Below are 24,213 nucleotides of genomic sequence, written 5' to 3'. Positions count from 1 at the left end.
GATCGTTTCGAGTCCACCGAACGTGCGCGCCAATTAAAACGACCAATAATTACATCAACGTCCAATTACGCGTAGACTGCAGCCGCAAAGCTATGGAATATTAATATCCCCTTTATCTAATAATAATAACATATTATTATTGCATTATTAGTAATTATCTGTGATAAAAATCTAGCCGCAGCTGATTTCTCAATAAATTTTGAATGTACGAAATAGTTGATAATAATATATTTTGTTACTTGAGTAGAGCCGTTGTGGGCCCTACGCCTACCTACCTACCGAGGGGAATTTGCGGGGCAATACTCAAAATACTAAGTTGAACTTCCGTCATTGAACAGTCTGTTGAATTGGAAATCCCGCTTCGAATGACACAACAGCCCGACAGGACGTGTCGGTTGGACGACAAGAGTACAAGTAAGGTCTGCTTTGCTGAATACTAAGATTTATCACAATTAAATATATTATGTGTCTAGAATACAATCTTTAGATTTATTGATGTTCAATGATCAACGTCTATAGTATGGACGATGAAACAGATCTCGGAGAGTCGATGGCATCAAACCAAGATTGTTCGCCAAACAGCTCATCCAGTTTGTCTAAATCCGATGTGATGTCTGGGAATCAGATGATTGATAACTGGTGTAAGATTAATTTGTTGATTTTCCAATAAAACATAACTATTGTCCAAAACTAATAACAGTAAATACCTACATGCTAATTTTAATTTGCTTACACTAATGAAATATTTATAGAACTTTGTAAAATCCATCATTGGTTATATTATATATTTTTTCAGTGGGTCTTAGTGTACATTGCACTACCTCTATTGAAGATTTTTGTGATGGAGATTTGGAGCAACCGGACACAGATCCATCACCTTCCACTTCTGGACTATCTTATGATTTAACAGCATTTCCAAAAACAACATCAGCAATGACTATGTTTTATCCACACTTAAATGGTTATGACATTCACCCATTGCTTTTGAACCAAAGACGACGGAATCAAATGGAATCGTCATTTATAGATCCATTGAATTTACCACCACATCCTCTTATGCCTGATGTTCCACGTCAAATGATTCATAAAAATAAAGCTAGTATTTGTAAATTTATCTTTAATTTTTAATGAATATGAGTAAATAAAAACATTAAATGAACATAAATCATAAGTTACTTTTAGTTTTCAAATAAGTGAATCAACTTAATAGGTATTTATTTTATTATTATAAAATATATTTCTGACGGTCTGTTTTTAGTATTTATACATTTCCTGACTGAACTTTACGAATAACTTTCACATCATCTATGCCAAAATTACTCCAATTCGGTGATGGTTGGCGCAAGATCAATTTTATTTTATACAAATCTGACCAATCTATTTCACTTTCAGACGATTTAATGCATTCATAGTCTTGTGATTCAAATTCTGTATGAACATTATTCCTTAACTTCTAAAATTTGTTAAAATTAAATGTAATTTTCTCATTTTTACTGAACTTTTATGATTGCTAAATATGTGCACAACCTTTTGTCTTATAGCTATGTACCATTTTTTTGATCTTTTCGAATCATTATTTGATATTTTCATAACTAAAATTGAAATAATATAAGTATAATAATTTTTAAAGTATATTTCACCAACATCTTGTGGGATAGAACCAAAGTCTAATATCATCGCAGTACATTTAGGATTATAATCTGGATTTTTTTGGTGATTAATGTTTAAATAAATTGGTATTACAGTAGCTCCAAATTCAATAGAATTATGATTATTCTCTGCTGATGAACTCACTATACTCAATTTGGAATTTAGTTCATCCATATAATTTTCCATTTTTTTAATGTTTGGTTTTATAAACACTAGACTGTTGTTTATGTCCATAGCAATAAGTATTAAATAACAATATTTTATTATAAATAATTTGTACCAGCATAAAATAAATGAATGAACATTTTTCTATTTTTTAGGTACGTCCAAAAGTATCTCACAGACGATCAGATTTTACAAATACCCAATCATTAGATTTTGAACAACCTTTAGTCGTCGATACAGAAAAATATCATCGCAAATCGTTTTATTGTGTGGCATGTAGTAAAACTTTTAAATTTCAAACATCTTTGTTGCGACACAATAACAAAGTGCACATTAGTAAGTACCAGTGTCAATCTTGCCATCGTGTATTTTCAAGACAGGCATATCTTGACGTGCACACATCTAAACAGGGAAGTTCATGTTACCTGGGTAATGGATATGGCATTGCAAAGTCAAAAAAATAATTGTTTTCTTTAAGGAAAAAGTTATAAAGTTTTTTTAACCAAATATAATGTAATACTTATATATTTATTTTACATATACAATACTTATAGGGTAGAATAAATTCAAATCTTCACTTGTGAAGTGTGCCTCAGAAATAAAATAAAAATTTCTTATGATTTCACTGTTTATTGTTTGTTATATTTATTGTTTATAGTTTATATTTATTTAAAGATTACATAATAATCATGAAATATTTATTCTAGTCAGAGAACAGTCCATTTTAGTCTGTTCAGTAGTTCATCCATATTAGCATTAAAACATTAATTACCATTTGTCATTACTCTGGAAATAATTGTACATCAAGAAAAATATTTTTTAGTCTAAAATGTATAACATAAAACATAATGTATGTTTCAATTATTAATTAACATATTTATATATTTTGTAAAAAATTAAATGTATAATTCATTAAATTGTGCTCTGTACTGAATGTTTCAAAACATGTTGTATTGCAATATTTGTAAGATTCTGATTATACTATAGGGAAGTTTAGACTGACTATTTTTGAATTAACAAAACAAAAATTATTTACATGTGTAGTGTAGTAATATATTTATTTATTATTTTACACTACATACTTCTCTCTTTTACTTTTATATGTATAAAAATTGGTTAATGAACCAAAATTGATAAATCATTCATTCCTCGATACCAAAAAACATTCATAGACGAGCTTGATATTATTTTCTAAGAAAGTTAACATTTTTACTGTCAAAATAAAAAATTTATTTTTCTAATTTTTAATTATTTTAATTATTACATATTGTTAATTAATCGTTAAGTGTTAAATACTAATCATAACCTGTGATTTAAAAAGAAATGTTTGTTATTCATAACTGTTTAAAAATTGTAATTTGTATAACTTATTTATAGTTATTATTGAATACTAAGAAAAGACATAATCAATTATATTTTTATATACCTATTATATAGTAACAATTTACAACCAAAAATAAATTTTTATGTATCCTAAAATATAAACCATTATATTATGTTTAAAACTATTATATAGTTTATTTAGAAATAATTGAAAATTAAATATTTGATTGTTTTATTTTGTTATTGACTTGGGAAAATGAAAGATTGATATATTTTTTTTAAAGTTACTTGAAGCATAATATAAAAATACATGATAATATTATGCTGTATAACTATTATTGTTTTATTATATATTATGTTATTAAATATTAATATACTTAATACCGTATTTTTTATTATTACCTACTCAAGATTTGGTTATAACATGCTTTAATTTGATAGGTTAATATTATTATTTTTTTTTTTTATCTATTGCTCCATTTCATACAAGTTTATTTCTTTTTTCTGTATCTAATGTATAATAATATAGTATAATTATTATAGATTGAATTATGTTCATTTTAAAATTCAACCATATTTTCATCTCCAAAACTGTTTTGTCACTCTTACGCTACACTGTTAGCTTAATTATTGACAATGATTGCAGTTAAATTTAACAAAATTAGTCAACTGTTAAATATTGTCTTTGTCTAATATTTTAATTTTTAAGGTGCCTTTTTATTGATCAAGAATTTAATGTAGATACAATTTTATGCAATTATTCTCCAATTTGCAATATGTTAACCATATTTTAATTTAAAATAAAATCTAAATTAACATTTTTTAAGACTTAGCAAATAGATTACATACTGCAAATTCAACTTAGGAACTAAAATATAATGGCAATGAATAATTATGTAACCAAGATTATAAGCTAATGACTAACTTCCAATTATTTTTCATAGAAATTCATTAAATTAAAAATCATGTTTAAGACAATATATTATTATTTAATAAACCAATTATAATGTTTATTATAGACTAAGTGTATTTAGTATTTACAAAGTATTTGTCTTCTACGTTGTAGAGTCTACAGCATAATTCCTAACTATTCTAAAACTGCAAGTTATTGGTAACAAATATTTAATTATATTATCATCACAGTGAAATTTGAAAACAAAATAAATAATGGAGAGATCAATGTAACACTTGAATCCAAACTTTGACGTATTAATAAGTTTTTCAAAAAACGACATGAATATTAAATGACAGTTATATTTTAAAGATTTAATCATAATAATATGATAAATTACATATCTACTATACTCGTATACCCAATCGCACTTGAAATATTTAAAAGTATACAATTTGAAAACAATGATTTTATTATATTAATATGGAATTATTTAACAAGAATATAATTTTATAATTCAAGATGATAGGTTGATAAATATTGTTAATAGGTATAGGTTAATATAAAAATAAAATTTATTATATTAAACATTTAATAATATGACCAAACAATATTTAACTAATTTCAATTACATTTTTGGATCATAAAATCATATCTTACCAGTTATAATAATCATAACTATTTGTAGCCTGGTGTGGCGAAATGATTGGCTGCAGTCACTAAAGTGTGCCACGGTCAAACTTCGTACAGCGTCACTGGCTCCCGGATGGGTGACCATCCAAGTACTTGGTGACTTATCTTTTACCATCATAAAAATACTATCCGTACCCCCCTCCCATATACGTATTGGTTCACGTTGCCGAGGATCACAAAAAAAAAAAATTAGAACTATTTACAAATAAATAAATATTGGCATACAACATTTTACTTAACTTAATATAATATAATAATATATTCATATAACAAACAAATTTTAAACAAGATGGTTTATTGTTCAATTTTAATAATATGGTTAATTGGTGAAGGAAATCATAATCACATTTTTTAGTCCTTAGTATAGGTATCAAAATAAATTAAAAATAATATATTGTTTCAATAAGCTGGTTGTTTTTTCATTCTTTTAAGTACACCAAAATAACCGAGTATGTTTGCTAATAAACAAAATGTAAGCAATATTGTTATGTCAAAATATAAATCACTGCTTACAAAACCATAATTATTTAAAACTGCTTTGCCGTTGTCCAAACAATTAGCGACATCAGTGCATGCTATAAAAATATAAAATAATTGAAATATTAAGACGAGTTTGCATTTAGTTTTCAATAGTGGCATATTTACATAAAAAGTGGTAGATTACCACAGTCCCCCCCCCCCCTTAAATATTGTAATGGTTTAGTAGGTACATCTAAAAATTTATAATTTTATTTAAAATAAAAATTGTTATCATCATTTATGTCGAATAAAATTTTATGCATCTAAAATACACCACTAGGTCCCTAATTAGTGATCAAATATGCTTACGTAATGATTTAATTCTTTCCCAAAACAGAGAAGATACTGTTTCACAACCAAGGAAAAATAATGACAGATATCTTAGCGAGTATAACACTTTTGGTAATGACCTGATAACATTCAAAAATATTTTATATTTAGTAACACTTTCAATGTAACACTTACACTTACAACTGAATAAACTATACCAGGAGCGGCTCCAGGTGGCCTTAGGGGCCACCCTCTCACCACGAGCCCGTATATCTAAAAAACTGTAGGTATACAAAATCACAAAAAAAACTGCTATTGAAAGTTTTCTAAAAAATATGACTTAGCCCCCAGCCCTCCAACCAAGTCTCTGTAGCAGCATTGCAGTGACTGAACTATACCTTAATACAACTTACCTGAATGATAGATAAGCACCACTAAGAGGCAATGCTAAGTACTCATAAACTGTTGAAAATACCACAGCTTCCTCTACACGACTAAAGTATGCTGACAACAGACTTCCTGAAATAATAATAATATTACTATAATTTTGTTCAGCTAATAATATGTTTCATAATTTACTATTCATTAATCATTAATTTATTGAAGGGTGTCGGTACCAATTTTTCCAGTTTTCTATAAAACTTGAAAATTATATTTTATATTTAATTTACTACCTACCTTAATCATAATACTTTTCCACTAATCTACTGTCCAATACATATTTAGGGGGAGGAGTAGATGCGGTGTATTATTCAATGAAAATTACTTCACAAGAAAAACTGATATGTCGAATGTTGATAATTTTTTTGTATGTAAGAGATGAAAACTTTTTTCAGGTTGGTTAAATATTGAATTTTCATTTAGCTTTAAATAGTTGTAGAAAAATACACTTGAAAAAAAGCAAATATTGTACATTATTTAAATCCATATTTTAGCTTTTATAATTATAATTTTGAAAATAGGGCTTTGTAAAATGTTCTCCTTTTAAATAAAAAATTAACAAAATCTGACTATTCTACAGGCTATAGGGCGAGGGCGTAACTCGCGTGAGTTTTTCCTGTACGACATATTTTTGTACTAAAAAGCGCTCCGGCTCCAAAGCCCTTAATGTTAAATATAATGATGGTATTATAAATATAATTCAATTACCATATGAAACAGATGCAAATGAAATTATCATAAATACTAATAATTGCATATAAACCCAATTGACACCAACAATCCAAAACACAACCATGCAGAAGAGTACTGTTTTTATAAATACCCAAATATACTATAAATAAATACAATTGTATCACTGTTAAAAGTTCAATATACATTAGTCATATTGCATACTAATATAATTATTTCAGACACGTAGTATGCACTCAAGGAGTATACTTTATTGCTGACTTCTCGATGTACAACTGAAAACTTTATTTGATGTGTGGCGATGGCCGAATAACTGAATTGGAACACAGTGTTAATAGTTAAGCATAACCAAAATCCTTGCCAATTTTGAACTGCTTTTGTATCGAATTGTAAGTTTGCATAAGGACTAGCATTAATAATACCTAAAAACTATAATTTAAACATAAATTATTTTATTCATATAAATTGAGCAGTATTCTGTTAAATATTAATATTTTACTATTAATGTTCCAAATTCCAATAACTTTTCCTTGTAATTTCTCATGAAACATATGATAGATATATACAGCAGAAGCAATACTTGAGTTATCCAGCCAAGTTTTTCTCTAAGATCCAAAACAAAAACCTCAGAAACTTTCACTAAAACTTCAAAACAGAGACTTACGCTTGTAAATGATGTCCATATTCTGACTGAACCTAAAATTACAATTTGTATTATAATTTAGCTTATTACTAGGGCTCAGAAGTCGATGGGACGAAAACATTAAATAATGACATAAAAACCATATTTTACATAATATAACACAATGTCCTTAAAAGACTTAACATTTTTACCTAAAGTTTTGCGAGGTATTGTATTTAAATGGTGATTTATAAATTGATGATTTTTTTCTCAATTAGTGGAAAATAGATTAAAATAACAAACAATTTACCAAAAGATATTCTAAAAAAATAAAAATTACAAAATAATCAAGTAAAATGTAGTTATTTAGATTTAAGTTACGGAAAAAGATTTTTCATGAAAGCATAATCTAATAAATGTTCTAAAACAATATAAAGAAGTCATCAACTTCTGAGCTGTTTATTACAAATAATTAATCTCAAATCTCAACATACATCCTTATTGAATGAATTAAACTTAATGTCCATTTGTGCTACGTTTGAAGATAGTTCACACATATTGTTTACATTGTTTCTATCCAACACACCATCTGAATTCAAAACTGATACAATAAAGTCAGCTTTGTTATAGGTGGCAGGGCAAATGTAACCATACCTAATAATAATTTTAATTAATTAATTCAGATAAAATTGCTTGTATAAAAATTATTTTATGGTTATACTTTTGAAAAAAATTATTGACCAAAGATACTGATCCTTGGTAAGCCAACCGACCATTAGTTAAAAGTATGACTTCTTGAAACTGATCAAACAAACCAGATGCAGGTTGGTGTATGGTGCATATAACAATTTTTCCACTATGTGCTACTCTTCTTAATGTGTTTACTATGTGTGCAGCAGAGTAACTATCTAATCCTGTAGTTATTTCATCACAAAATAGAATTGGTGGATCATTTATAAGTTGAACTGCTAGAGCTACTTTTTTTCGTTCCCCCCCAGATAGAAAACACAAACGTGAATTTATGATTTTATTTAAACCTAAATGAGCTGCGAGATAATCTATACGGTCCTTGATTACTTTGTCGGATGTGGTCCGGTCCATTTTTAATTTAGCCTGTAAAAATATATTATTTTCATAGTATTTTTATTGCATTATTTATAATTATAATAATAGTTTGATAAATACATAGAAAATACCTACCATCAACTTAAGTTGTTCCAAAACAGTTAATTGGACGAAACTTATATCTTCCTGAGCAACAAACCCAGATATTTTTATCATGACATCTTCAGACACTGAACGCCCATTAAGTAAGAGTTCTCCATTAAAATTTCCTTTAATAATAATATATGCAACAGATTGATTGTATAAATATCCAAACTATTAGTGGTTTACATTTGTATGACTTGTACTACCTACCATTGCAATAATTGATTTTCAACATTTTAATTAAAAATATTATTACCAATTACCTACCAATTTTTTTATAATAAAAAAGTATTTAATATGTAATACTTTAGTAGTTAATAGTTATTACACAAATATTTAGGTACATTCGGTGTAAAACTTATTATTAGGGATTAGATTTATAATGTAAAGGTATTAAAAAAAAACGAAAATATGTAAATAGATATATCTCTGATGTACAGTAAATGTTGAGTGGGTCACTGTAATTGAGATAGTCTGTCAAGTATATATTACACGGTATATTTTTTGATATTGCTATTAAAGTAACTTATTTTATTATAAATATTACAGAAGGTTAATTTAATTTTTGCTGAAAACATTGCATTTATTATATTAATTGATATTTAACAGACCTAATGGAAATTTGAAGTATAGAATACAGAAAAAATATGTTTTAACGGATAAATTAAAATTATAGCCAATATGGGCCTAAAAACTTTTTTTATCTTCCTTCAAAATATCTAAATCATGCTCTGAATTAGAAGTTCACATAGGTTAAAACTCACAATTGATATTTTTATGGACAATATCTATTGTACTTGAATTATAATAAAATTATTAGTTTTTATTTTCTTCTTATGTGTGACTAACTTACTGACTAACCTTTTGTTCGATGACTTATTGTAGCCATTAGTGTAGTCTTCCCTGAACCGCTAGATTAAATAGAATAAAATAAAAACCCATGTTAATACATAATTTAGTAGTTAGGGTTTAAAATTATATTTTATAATTACCAACCTTGGACCCATAATTCCCAAAAGAGTACCACATTCAACATTTCCGCTAACTGAAAATATTATACGAATATTTTATTAGTGGCTATATGAAATAAGTGCCAATGGTACAAAAATGACCTATTATTTGCAAATATTTTTAAATATTTTATATATTAAGTAGTTTTTTCAAAATTGATATATCTTATAAAAATGATATTATATGTATACTATATTATATTAATATTATTTTATATAAATAGTTATTTGAAAATTGCTGTCTTATAAAAATTATATTATATTATAAAATTAATAAATCATAAATTATGATATACATGCAAATCAATATAAATTTAATACATCAGTTGAGATTAAAAAAAAAAAAATGTCAACAACAAATTATAAATTTAATAAATTGGTTGATTTTTTAATCCCACTTTTTTCACATATTCTACACGATTTATTTCACCATCCTGGTATTTCTTCCATTGTAAAATTATTTATCGGATTATACATTTGTCGATTAAGATTAAATGTTTGGAGTTTTTGAACGATATAGTTCTAAATTTAATATCTTTTTATCGTGGCACATAGGTACCTAGGATTTTGGCGCTTATGTACAATATGATTTTGACACTTTTGTACAACTTTTTTTTCTTATCTCATTTTGGCGCTTATGTCTTCCACTGTTATTAGTTATCACTTATAAATATCATAGTATTTCAAATAAGTAACCATGTTAAAATATTATCTGTAATATTTACAAAATATACCTTTTAGAAATTAAGTATTTAAATGTTTATATACTTATGGACTAGATAATATAAATTGTTTGAATGTTATGTGAATCATTGATAGTTAAAGTTTAATTATTTGAATAATTAGTATTGTTATTGTTTAATTTAAATTGATTATTTATTGTATGTTTTAGTATTAAACTATGCACCAAAGTGATTTGTTTTTAGTATACTGCAGGCTGATAACTATGGTTTAATTGAACAATTTTTCAATCAATTATCGTGAGGCAGTAATAAATAGTTAGTATGAGAGTCAGTTTGGACAGAGTAACAAAATCTAGAAAAAAAACTTGAACTCAACTAAAAGTATTACTTGCACTAACAAAGAATATAAGTGTATTACCAAAATCACAACTATTACATAATAGACAATTATAGTAATACATCTTTTTTACTTTTTATTCGTTGGTATTTTTATTGAAAGATTTTTCCTAAAAAATAGATTAGAGGTTTTAAAATAGCTTTAAATTAAACATTTAAATAAATATAGGTATAGTTTTACAAGTAAATTTATATATGACAAAGCAAAAAAAAAATATTTTTGGCTGAGAATTCAATATAAACAATATTGTTGAATGTAATATGTTTTTGCTAACTTACCATTGTTCAAAATTTGTTTAGTTACTACCTCGCTACTACCAAACAGTTTAGGAATTTTCCTCACAACTGTTACATTCAATTGTTTCCATGACAGTACCAAATCCCGTTTGAACAATGGTGAAGAATAATCATCATCTTCTTCATTAGTGCTATTCCAAGCCTTCCACATTTCATTGTACTTCAAATCCAATAATTTTTTCTGTAAATAAAATGATTACAAATATATATTGAAGTGATTAAATTAAAATGTACAATTTAAAATTAGCTACTCACAGTCGCCATGGTAAAGCAAACAGCAGCCCAAACCCGTTACAATATAAAGTGCTATAAAATATAATTTACTACAAGCCCATTATGTTTGTACTTTTACAGTATATCACTAAAACTTATCAGCCTGATGACCTCGGATTTTAATAGTGATCTTTGGGCTCATGGACTTATACATTTCAAATTTTGAGCCATTTTCATCTACGCATAACTGTTACAATAGTACTATCTGTTGTTAGGACGTGTTAACAACTCATATTTTTTTTAAAACTTTATCAACACAGTTAGGTTCTACTTATAAGTTTTAAAGGATTAATCATACTTCAAGATTAAATAACATACTTTCTTACAAAGTACACACTCTACATCTGTAATGAACACAGTTGTACATGGAGGAATTAGTGGACTACAAAATAACCTTTCACCTACAAAGATAACTCAGTATTTTGTACTAGAAATAAATTATAATTAGTTATTTTATTATCACAGGCTTATATAGACATTAAATATTATGTTATATAAATTATTAAAATTAATAATCATACAAAACTCATAATATAAATAATTATAATTAAAACCCATAATCAGGTTTATACAACAGAAAATATGTAGTTATATAATCAATAATCAGTTATTAAAATACCCTAGTTTACCTATTTACAATATTAACAAATGTACAACAAAACAATAAATAATGTTAAAATTAGATACTGGGTGTCTAGAATAAATAGAACATGTTTTAAATGTGCATATAGACAATGTAAAACGTTTTATACTTTCTAGACTCTTGAAAAGTAGATAAAATTACGATTATGATAATGCATGAATAAATTATTATATATTACTCCTTTAAATAAAAGGTATATTCAACTACACTACGTTGTTTTATTTGAAACCATATTAGTAGGCGATAGTTTTGAAGTCTGTTCTGTATCTCCGATTGATATAACTACAGAGTCTCTTCTTTCAGATTCAATATTATCTATTCTTGGAGTATCTTTGGTAGTATCAACTAATCGGCTATTAAGAGCTTTCAAGGCTAACAATCTATAATAAAACAAAAAACAAGTTATAAAAAGGTAAGCTAATATTATTATAAGGTATATCAACAATTTAAGTGGTAGAATCATTTATAAATAATATAATATTGTGTATATCATAATCAGGGCTTTTTTAGAAATTTGTGCATTAGCATATGAGTCATTATTTAAGCAGTTGCATACATAGAATAAAGATACGGGTTGCATATTTCAAATTGGTTTGACAAAAATTTTTCTTTAGATTATAATATTATTCACCTCAAATTTAAACATTTATTGTTGATCATTCTTCCATATTTTACCAACATTTTAATGATTTCGAAGGTATATAAGGCCCTAATCAAATCTAAGTTAAGATAATTTATAAATAATTAAATAATAAATCTATGATCTATAATCTATAATACAATTATTATAGACGATACATGTTGTGTAAACATTTACATTTTATTATCTTAAACCATATTACTGGATATTTATAAATTTAAAAAAGAAATAACTAAATTTAAGTTAGTAAGTTAATTGTAAGTTTTCGTATAACTTTTAACTTAACTGAGTAAAAAAAAAATTAGGATAACTATTAACTATAAGCTTTTTTAATGTTTTCTATTAACTTAAGAGGATGTCAGTGCACTCTCTCTGTACCACGCGCAACATAGATAAAATGCATTAACGCAGAATAATTTTTTCTGTTTTTAAGTAATCTTAGAATAAAATCCTTCATTACAAAAAAGATTGAGAATAACATGTTTAAGGGAATGACATATTGATTTTAAATTTTATTGTTATTTGATTTTCAAAATAAACAAAAAATTTTGTAAATTTAAATTATGTTTAAATCGTTATGTCATCCATCAAAAATATTATTCTCTATCTTTTTTGTAATGGGTGATTTTACTCTAAGATTACTTAAAAACATAGAAAAAATGATTCTGCACATGTTGCACATGGGCCAGAGAGAGAAAACAAATGGTGCACAGACATCCTCTTAATTTAACTCAATTAAAAATTATCACTAACTTGCCCAAGCTTGGATGATGGTATATTTAAGTATCTTATCAGTTATCACAGTTTAAAATATAATTGAATACCTAGCACTTCACTATTACCTAATAATTCATATGTTTACTTTCAATTATTAACCAGTTTTTTACAAAAAAATATATGACTTAAAAATCATACAAAAATTTAAATTATCTAAAAATAATTTATAAATACAATAAATATTGTTATTTTATTTTTATTTTATTCATGTTAGTTAATAGGTAGATATATTAAATATTATTTACTTTCTTCTGTCCATATCGAGTGATCGAATACCAGGCAATGCGACAGTAATACCAGTTGGTGCACTTGCAATATCAACTCTACGTACAGTCTTTCTGCATATACCAGCTTTTACAAAAATGCTGTACACTGAATTTGACAACACTGAAATCGGTGGTTGAACAATCACTGGGAAAAAACTATAAAAAAAAAATCAAGTAATAAATGCACACAAGTAGGTAATATGGTATTTTACCTTGCAAATGTAAAGTTGTCAGCCATATCACCTCTTGTTCCATTTGTATGAATCTGATAAAACCTCAAATACGTCCAACTCATCAACACTCCACTGATGACCATTGTTGGTTTCGTGCCATCGACAAAACCGATGAACCAGAGTACGAGTGCAATGAATATTGTGAACAAGGGTACATTGCGGTTGGTGATACGACCGGCTGGCGTGTCAAGCACGGTGCTATCAGGCATGATCTGTTTTACAGCCACAGTGACGCCAGCTAGATATCCCGCCAAGCCGCGCACATGCACCGAGAACAATAATTCTGGGTCCCAGGTGCACATGTAAAGGATGTAATAGAACACAGCGCATGCCAACGCCACTCCTACATTGACGACAGCAAAGAACACGAGTACTTGTAGTTCACCCCACAGGGGTTCGATGAGTTTGCTACACACGGCCACCATGGCGATGTCGAGCAGTACTTGCCACAGGTGCGTTTCGAAGAAACAAAATGTGAATGGTGTCCATAGCCAGAATGACGGTGGAAACAAGTAACCGGGAGTCACACCGAACACCGTCGAGCTCTTGGACCAAAACGAAAAGAAATAACACACAGACAACACGCACGATATGATTTTAATACACAACCCAGTGTTGTTGAATAGCAATTCGGTGTTTTGCTTGATGTGAGGTAAATTTTTACGTACTTTGTTGAAAACGGACATAGTGATGTTGGCAGTGACACGCGAAAGCTTCAAAAACAAATATCAATTTGCACACGCACGTACTTTCATCGTATATTTGTATTATATTAATAGTACTCGATGTTCTACAATTGCACATAAGTACATAACATAATAACTATAATAATTAATTGTAACAGTATTTTTTTTTTTATTAATAATAACTTATATCATAAAAATCATCAAAAAATGATAAAAATGTGTCAATATGGTTGTTTTTAAAACGGCATTATCAGTCAACTGTGATAACCACGATTAAAGATAGTATACTATCTATATTCTATAGTTGAGGTAGTTACTGATAAGATTAGATCATATTATTATCACCGTATTCACTATTCAGCATACCCCGGCTTGTTAGTTGTTAACACGATTAAAGATAGTACCACAGAATAGATGAAATTTCATCTATTCTGTGTATAAACTATATTGGCGCCACTCAGTGATGGCTGGGTGGTGAGGGAGGCGCAGTCCATTAGTTTATAGGTCTATGGTACTATCTATAGCCGTGATTGTTAATAGTGTTTCACTGTTACGTACTCCCGCTGTAAGTATAATATGTACATAGATAATACATACAATACAATTATATACTATATACAGAAGGTGTTAAAAAAATATAAACCTAAACTTTTTTATAATGTACAAATTGAATTTATAATATTTAATAACTTGCAAAATTAATCAAAAAAGTTGTAACTTTGAACTCAACGACCAAAAATGAAAAAGGTAGCACATTTTCTTAATACCATCGTAAAATTGTAAGAAATTAGGTACGTTTAGATTTCTGAAATACCTATAATAATATAATATTGTTATATTATTATCAATATTATGACCCAATTTAAACGATCAAACAAATATGTTGGTTCCTACTATTGTTTCTTATCAAAAAATTAATAGTATATGTATAATAATATTATTAAACATCATTGTTCTATGTTCATTATATTATTATATAACTATTTAAAAAAACAACTGCTAAAATATTCACTTGTGAAATTTTATCGAAAAGGGACAAAAATTCACTATTGGAATTTCACATGATATAAACACCTAACATAACTATACCAGGGATAAAAAATCACTGGTGAAAATTTACCTAAAGGTTAAAATATCACTTTGGTAATTCAGTAGACGATATTAATGGCTAGGGCTCCGAATTTTATGAAATGTAAAAGTCAAAATATTATATGTAAATATTTATGTTGTTATTTTTACCAAAATATGTTTAAATAACATGAAATATTTAACAAAAAGCTTTTACTCAACATTAGGTTTTAACATTTTTATCATACCTATAAAAAAGAAGTATTGAAAATAAAAATAAATGAACGAACTAGAGCCACTGCAGGCTACTAAATAGAGAAATAAATTGTACAACAACTTTAGCAATATCATAAAAGTCGTTTATCCATTTTATTTTATACATATATTACGACGTTATATCTATTACGATTTACGCCTGATTGATAATAATTCTCGCAGAATAATGAGTAATGTCAAAAAATACAAAATATTTTTAAAAAAAAGTAAGTATATTATGGTCTTAATCGTAAAATATTTAAGAATATATATTTACTTCAAAATATGCAAATACATTTTATAATTAATATTTAATATACATTTTATTAGATTTAAAGTGTTATAAAACGTGCTTCATCTGCAGAATTAAGAAATCTACATTCATTAATACTATGTATTTACATGAAAATCTGCATTCTGCACCCTTTCAATTATGTATCTAAAGGAAGTTATCAAACGATTAATTACAGTAAGAAAGCATCCAAAAATATATCAAAAGACGCTGCAGCAAATTCTGCGGATATCAATAACATTGCTGAAGCTGACAATGAAACAGACATGAACAATAAAGATAAAATTACGTCCCAAATCCTGAAAGCAACCGAAACGGAAATAATCAAAATTCCAGACGTAAATTTAGAAAGCATATTATTAGGGGTTATAGGCATCATACGTTTAATCAAGGTTTGCTTTTAAAATGTGGTCCATAAAACTGTTTAATGATAGGTTAAATACGATTAAAATGGAACCTATACGTGGTAATTATGGTTATTCGTTGCTTGATATTCAACCAGGACAATTGGAAAAATACAATAAACTCAGTATTATACAAAATGTCAAAGAAATTGATTTTCGTCCAGATTAAAGTTAACAGTAAAAAGTCTATAAATTCATTTTTATTTCGTCGTCGTCCGGGCTATTAGCTCGAAAACAGTAAATTTCATGAAACAGAAATGAATTGTGTAAGTATAAGTAATTTACATAATATATGAAAATAAAATTTTTTTATATATTAATTAATATAACAAAAAAGAATATTTTTATTAATTGAATAAGTAAATATTATTTACCTATTTATAGGCCTATTATATTATAATGGATACCTACCATTATATTCATTAACCGCATGTAATAGTATATGTAACTACGTCATGTCTACATATTGCATATTAAATCGTAGTACCTACCTATTAAATAATATACCTAGTCTCAAATAAAACAATCAAAATTTAATGTAAACAAATACGATAGTGATGTACCTAACAATGAATATTATTAAATTCATGAAGTGTATTTTAATTATTTATTGATCCGTTAAATATTAATTTAAATTCGTTCAACATAGTACTTACCTACTATCATATTGTATATATTTTGTATTCCGTACAATAACAGACTATATATTATATATAGATTTTATGAACATCATCGATTCCTAAGGCAAATTGTTATTTTAAGGCATCAACAAAAAAATTAGCTACCTACCAAGTTATTAGCCAACTTGACAATTTCAATAACATAATATTTTTGTTAACAGTACTATTCTACTATTATTTTTTCACTATATTGTAATATATTAGTTGTTATAGATTGGCTTAATTGATGAATCTAGATTCTAATTTCTAGAGAGTTTCTGGAAGTTGAATTTTGAGGAGTATTTTGGTGTATTGCTAGCATTATTTACATTATATCAGGGGTGTCCAACCTTTTGTGATGACTGGGTCACATCATATGGATAGAAGTTGTTGTGGGCCACATATTTTTAATAATAATACATTCAAATTGAATGATTAAATTATATTTTATAATACATTAATACAACAATACATTTTTTTTATAATTTTACTATAGCAGATAATAAGCAGAAATATTTTTGTTGATAAATGACACGGAATATATTGTTATCGGAGCCAATAAAAATAAAACACTAACAAAGTTTATCTTTCTTTGATGTTTAATATTTTGTAGTTTTATATTTTTAAAATAATTTTTTTCTTGTAATATTAATATATCATATACAATTAATTAATGGTTTTTAAATTGAAGTGAGGGCCGCACAAAAAACTACCACGGCCAGGACACCTCTGAATTATATTATAATATATAGGTAGGTAATGGCTTAATTGTTATTATTTTTTTGATAGAATTAACAATTTGAAATATTTCTCTTTAAATGCATAATAAATATATATTAATAACCATTGTGTTGTAGATTCTGAGCATAGCAATGAATATCGAATGTATTGATTTAACACTGATGTGTGTTTTATTTTTTGAGGGCCTGGAAAGACTTTTTCTTTAGGCAAAATAGTCAGATTGTACAACTTTGGTAGAGATTTCTGGTAGAACATAGGATCTAGTTGGAACTATTTAACGTACTTTTTAAATTAATCGGGAAAAATAAAACAAAAAAGCTGCTTATTGGATGTTGCTCTGCTGTATAGTAGATTACAAGAGGGTCACTGTAATATATGGTATTACATTTGAATTCAATATGATATTATATCAATATCATTGTACCTATACGAAAAACGATTCTGAGCGGAGACGGTTTGTCAGTCTAAGATACTTTATATTATATTTATATTTTTATTAATTATTATTAACATGGTAGCAGGTAAGTTGAATTAATGTTATAAAGTTACAAAAAAATAACTGAAATCGTTATTCTTGGTTATTTAATATGTAATTTCGTTTCAATTGTAACTTAAATTAACTATAAAAAAAATATTGTGTTTATGTATATTTTTAGACTTTTTGGTTACGGAATTAACTACTTACGTGTAATCTTGTTTTAAATGTTCAATCTTTAGCTATAAAAATTGAAAATTTTATAAATTTTTAACATTAAAATAATTTGTAAATTTTCAATTTGATAAATTGTGTCAACATTTGAACTTTAAGCCCTTATAAAAAAAAAATTGTTAATATATTATATTATTTTTTAACTGTTGTTGTAAGAAAATATCGGGAGTCTTTCATTAAATTTTCAAGCTGTTAACAAACGATTACAACTTTATTGAAATGTATAGAAAAAAAAAACTAAAAACTTGAAAATAAAAAATTTCTGTAAACAACTCAAAAATTGTATCAATTATAGAAAATAATAAAATATACATATGGTTTAAATTGTAAGTGTCTACGGTTATTAGTTTTTGAATTATAACAAAATAAGAAGATCATCTCCACATGAGAAATCGAGTGAATATCCAATACTTATTGTAAAAATTTGAACTTCAAACGCTCATAAAAAGTTAATTTGACTTTTTGGTACACACTTTTTTTTTATAAAGGTAGACAAACTTATGAGGAATCCTATTTAAAATGTTCAATCCTTAGCTATAAAAGTTGAATCTTTTATACATTTTTAATTAGAAAATAATTTTTTAATTTTGAATTTCGACTTAGACTTAAAAATTAAATTTTTAAAACACCAACCTGAAAAGTGAAAACAGATATTAATTAAGAAGTTATAATTTATAGATAGGCCATAGGCACCTATCCATACATCCTATGCTTGAAATAGAATAAATAATATGGAAGATGCAAAAGTGAAAATAAAACATTTGCATGCCTGAACGTACGCTGAAATAAGGTCCATGAATTCCTACATTTAAATTTATTTTAATCTTCAAATTGAAAATGCAAATTAAATACAATAGTAGATACCTATTGAGTGCTGTTTATTGGTACAATGGTACCTACAAATTAGTAATTACTTATTACAATGGAACCATTGGAACCTAATTAGTAAATACTAATAATTAGTAATAATTAATAGTTAATAATTATTATTGGTACAGGTATTATGAAGTAGGCATATTTGATATTTTAATAAGTAATAAGTAATAACAGTAAGCTTAAATCAAAAAGAAATTTGACTACAAAAAACAAGGATAATAATATTCTATTAATTCATAGTATTAGGTACTTACCTTTTTCTTTATAAATACAAGAGCAAACTGGGCAAAATATACTTGATGAAAATGTTGATCACAGGATACAGACTATTGTAATTTATATTAGTATTTACTATTCAGTAGGTACTATAACTATATACCTATATAACCGTACTATGTATATTATAAAATATTATAATACATAAATATTTTAGTAGGTAATAATGTAGTATTGTACATTTGTACGTAAGGAGAACTAAGAAGGTATGAAGCTTACTGCCTAGTGCCTATATTATGGGCTATATTACTATAATCAACTGCTATTTCATTATCATTTATTACGATTCACGAATATCACGATGACAAACCACGATTCATACGTCTGCGGTCTGCCGTTTAATAAATATTAAATAATTATTAATAAGTTTCTTATCAAGTTACAAGTACCTACTAATCAGATTTGTATTATTTGTAATAATAAATAATTTATAATAATATAAAAATATATTATTGTATCCCGCATTTCCGCCAATGATATTTTGTTGTTACGTATTTTCCGAACAATATTATTAATTAATATTGTCATTACTCACTAGTCACTACTCATTTATTCATTTGTCAATCATACCCTGTCTATATTTATCTACAACTTACAAGTAATAATAATTATATAACATTTAAAAATACAGGTGATTTGTTGTCGGGGAAATACACTCTACCACATAAATACCAATTTGATATGGAACTACATTATTTTTAGAACAAATATTGAAATATCCGTATTAATAATTAATATTTTTAAATTGTAATACAATAATACATTGATAACCGTATTGGTAAATGTGAAATGACAATGACAGGTTTCCTTATCTATCTTTTAAAATGTTTTTTTTTTATATACAGATTATTTTAATACAATTTATAATTTTCTAAAAATTCGATTTTTTTTTTTTTTAATTTTCCGAAAACTTCGGTTTTTTTCGGAAATGTATTATTTCAATATTCTCCAATTTTTCCACGTTTTCCGAGGCTCTGGGAAAAAAACGGGTTTTTTCCGAATTTTTCCGGAATTTTGATCCCTATGTAGGTACAATGATGGTCAATGTAGGTACAATAAATACAATACGCCTGAATACTTAAGGTTTAATACCAATAGGTAGTTAATAATATCAGTCATAATAATATACCTACTCTTACCATATTATTATAAACAACAGTAATGAAACTTATAATATTTAAAATCGATAAATCATATTTTCTTAAGTACCTATATCTATGTCTGTACTCTGTATAATGCATAAACGTTATAACATTTTTTTATATTCTAAATAATTTAATAGCTATAAGATATTTATAAATAGAACTTACAATTTTAAACAGTTTCTTAGAATAAGGATTATAACTATAGATAGTAGTATAGTACTGTATTACTTGAGGAAATAAAATGTTAGTTAGTAGTTATACAGTGTATATTCTATAGTACCTACATTTAGCCTATACATTTATAAAAAGTTCAAAAAAATAAAAGTTATAACTACGATAATAACGTATGTATTTTAATATTCTTATATATTGTCGATATTAACATATAATTTAATTTATATTTTGATTTTGGCGCATATTTTTTGGTGCACGTGTATAATATAGAATATTCTTTATATTATATAGACATAATATTATAGTATAATAAGAATATGATAAAAAAAAATGTTCATTCACTGTATAATGTAACCATAATTATTAGTTCAAGTAGGTATATAATTAATGTAAAATATGTAAAAGTAGGATAATGATTTTTAAGACTTTATTCTAAATAATAAAAATAATAATAATTAAACATAACGGCTTTTCCTTCGCTTTTTATCTCGTTGTTCTCGCTCATTTAACTTTTGAAACATGTATAGCAACCTAATCATGTACTTGAATTTTCTTAAATCGAATTCATGTTAAATAACAAAATACTGCTGATAGAAATAGGAAGAATAATATACCAAATGTATAGACGCCGCAATAGATATAAACCATGGACAATGGAGATATCTGATATCATTGATATATGAAAAAATATGTGATTATGATTATAGTCCAAAAAGCACAGTCATGCGGTCCTTAAATTCTGCAACAATCCGGTCAATTAGATCTTTGCCTGCAGAGTTGACCTTGACCCGGGTGTTGTACCAGCAGAACGAGCACATTTTATATAATAACCTTAGGGGCACAAGTATATAACGATTTTTGTTCGGTATTTTATTTGCACAGTCGGAGCATGCAGGCTGCTATAAATGACGAGGCGACTAGCTGCAGTATATTGTGTAGGTATACTTCCTATTGCGTACTTATGTACGTATAATATGGGTATTAAATATTTATATACGTGTAGTGTGTACACTCTCCAGTCTTCATCGTGACGTTATAATATGTTGTACTTAATACTATAGTCTATAATATATTGACATCATCGTGCTTATAATATATATACGTATTTCTGATATGTCATATTATGTAGATATAATTAATAATAATAAATGTACTTCAGGGATATCTTGCAGCTATATTATAATATACAAAACATAAATTTTGAGGATTTTTAAAATGTTTTATGAAATTCTATATGGACATTAACAGTTATTCAATAATTATCCATGAAAATATAAACTTCGGATGAATAATTAACCAATTAATGTATATTGAAGTATATTATAATTATATTTTAAAGGCTGGTAATTTGCACGTGTATTATTGTGGACGTTCGACCGTGATTCTTTGTAGGCACTTATATGTCAGGATATAATATACATTTTTTTGTTTATTCTTAGCATAATACAACGTTTAAACAACGAGTGGTTCGGGAACTTTTTTGCACATGGATGATGGTAATCATAATAACACAAAGAAATTATACCTACTGCAGAATCATGATAGGTATTATAATATATTATCTATAACGATATTATCGCACGCATTTCATGGATAATGCGTCTAAAATCTAAATGACCAATGTACGTCCAAAAAAGTCTGATGTAAATGGGTAAAAGCTTAATATTAATGGGGGGAGGGGGGATACAAATTATACTTTTGACCCACCAGGAATATATCTGGGGAGTTGGTTGCTCTCTCTGCCTATTCCCTGTACTCCAGCGCCACTGAGCATACATAACTACCTATTAAATTATTATACAACCATAATATAAATATTATAATGTATTAAGAGGATGTCAGCGCACTATTAGTTTTCTCTCTCTGACCCACGCGCAACATAGACAAAACGAATTTGCGTAGAATAGTTTTTTTCTATGCGTTTAATTAATCTTAGAGTAAAGTCACCTATTACAAAAAAGATAGAGAATAATATTTTGGAGGGAATGACATATCGATTTTATATTTTATTGTTATTTGACTATGTATTCGACTTTCAAAATAAACAAAAAATGTTGCAAATTTAAATGATGTTTAAATTGTTTTAAAACAATACTTAGAGAAGTCAATATGTCATTCCCTCAAAAATATAATTCTCTATATTTTTTGTAATGGGTGATTTTTACTCTAAGATTACTTGAAAACATAGAAAAAACGATTCTGCGTAAATGTGTTTTGTCTATGTTGCGCGTGGGTTAGAGAGAGAAAACAAATAATGCGCTGACATCCTCTTAACAGTAATCAAAACTGTATGATTCCAAAAAATATTAACTCTCCTCGAAATTTCGTTGTGGAAAATTCAAGACGCGTAATAATACGCAGTTATTAATATCTTATATAATATACAGGAAATTGGTATGTAAATACAATGGTACACACAACTATATAAGTATGTTACGAACAGTTTTACTTTTTTATTAATAGACATTAATTAATGCTTAAATAAAAAGGCAATATAAAATGATATAATTGAGTGAAAGTTAATATTTTTTTTAAAAATAATGAACGTCCGGTGTTAAAAAAATCGTTATCTATACATATGTGCATTGATTCTATAGATGAAAAATAATTTTTACAAACCGCCTAAAGAGGAGTTCACACTTACACCGTGTCGTGTCGTGTTTTTAATGATCGTATGCCTTTGTCTTTGTGTCTTGCGTTTTTTATCTATATACAAAAATGTAATACCGATGATATGAATATTGTACTTTATGATAACATTTTATTATTTTTTTTTAGTTATTACTTTTCTGCACATAACTGTTCTCCACACAGCCAAAAGTTGAAATATTTAACTATGCAGAATCATTTGGTTACTTGGTATCGTGTGATAAAATAACGATTTATCAAATTATGGTATACCTTAATTGAATCACTCGGTTCAGCCAATCAGAGACAATTATTTTACACGACACGATGTAATGTGGACATCCCTTAATGCAAAACGTGATTTTCATAACATTAAAAGACATATTATACAGCGACAGAGCAAAATAAAAATATTTTGTTTCATTCTATTTTACTTTACGATCCTTATTTAGTAATATTATATATTTGCCGATACATTAATTGTATATTTTAATATTTACTCTTCAAAAAATTGTTTGTTTAAATGAAAGATTTCAACGATAATATTTCATTAAATGTTTTTTTTCTTTGCTGATTGGGCCAACCTATTGATAAACATAGAAACAATC

At 26.7% G+C, this 24,213-nt stretch overlaps 4 protein-coding genes across 5 annotated transcripts; 1 reads left to right on the top strand and 3 right to left on the bottom strand.

Moving 5' to 3' along the window:
- The first annotated feature begins 7 nt into the window (after window positions 1-7).
- LOC100161444 lies at window positions 8-2,440 on the top strand. 2 transcript variants are annotated; one of them, XM_029489687.1, is made up of 4 exons: window positions 8-414; window positions 488-641; window positions 797-1,095; window positions 1,971-2,440. In XM_029489687.1, exons 2-4 carry the CDS (start codon window positions 503-505, stop codon window positions 2,277-2,279), a joined length of 747 nt encoding a protein of 248 aa, XP_029345547.1. In that variant the 5' UTR covers window positions 8-414; window positions 488-502; the 3' UTR covers window positions 2,280-2,440. The 2 variants fall into 2 exon arrangements, with proteins under 2 accessions (XP_029345547.1, XP_008183672.1); XM_008185450.3 differs by having other exon boundaries at window positions 9-414; window positions 474-641.
- Window positions 1,182-1,849, bottom strand: LOC100572123 (nicolin-1-like). The gene is made up of 2 exons (XM_016804857.2): window positions 1,528-1,849; window positions 1,182-1,453 (listed from the first exon to the last, which is right to left on the bottom strand). Exons 1-2 carry the CDS (start codon window positions 1,834-1,836, stop codon window positions 1,262-1,264), a joined length of 501 nt encoding a protein of 166 aa, XP_016660346.2. The 5' UTR covers window positions 1,837-1,849; the 3' UTR covers window positions 1,182-1,261.
- A 2,670-nt stretch (window positions 2,441-5,110) lies between the features above and the next one.
- Window positions 5,111-11,449, bottom strand: LOC100167669 (protein scarlet). The gene is made up of 14 exons (XM_001942823.5): window positions 11,116-11,449; window positions 10,843-11,041; window positions 9,471-9,519; window positions 9,336-9,385; window positions 8,466-8,599; window positions 7,987-8,378; window positions 7,760-7,919; window positions 7,308-7,339; window positions 7,143-7,248; window positions 6,848-7,072; window positions 6,662-6,785; window positions 5,926-6,031; window positions 5,552-5,652; window positions 5,111-5,298 (listed from the first exon to the last, which is right to left on the bottom strand). The coding sequence occupies exons 1-14, from the start codon at window positions 11,122-11,124 to the stop codon at window positions 5,123-5,125; spliced, it is 1,863 nt and encodes a 620-aa protein (XP_001942858.2). The 5' UTR covers window positions 11,125-11,449; the 3' UTR covers window positions 5,111-5,122.
- Window positions 11,450-11,553: 104 nt separating this feature from the next.
- On the bottom strand, window positions 11,554-14,582 carry LOC100164930 (transmembrane protein 115). The gene is made up of 3 exons (XM_001943820.4): window positions 13,672-14,582; window positions 13,439-13,615; window positions 11,554-12,156 (listed from the first exon to the last, which is right to left on the bottom strand). Exons 1-3 carry the CDS (start codon window positions 14,376-14,378, stop codon window positions 11,985-11,987), a joined length of 1,056 nt encoding a protein of 351 aa, XP_001943855.1. The 5' UTR covers window positions 14,379-14,582; the 3' UTR covers window positions 11,554-11,984.
- Window positions 14,583-24,213: the final 9,631 nt, after the last annotated feature.

This window comes from Acyrthosiphon pisum, chromosome A2 (genome assembly GCF_005508785.2).
Source record: "Acyrthosiphon pisum isolate AL4f chromosome A2, pea_aphid_22Mar2018_4r6ur, whole genome shotgun sequence".
Lineage (NCBI taxonomy): Eukaryota > Metazoa > Arthropoda > Insecta > Hemiptera > Aphididae > Acyrthosiphon > Acyrthosiphon pisum.
Note: the sequence above shows the minus strand (reverse complement) of the source record. Positions and strands in the feature narration are given on the sequence as shown.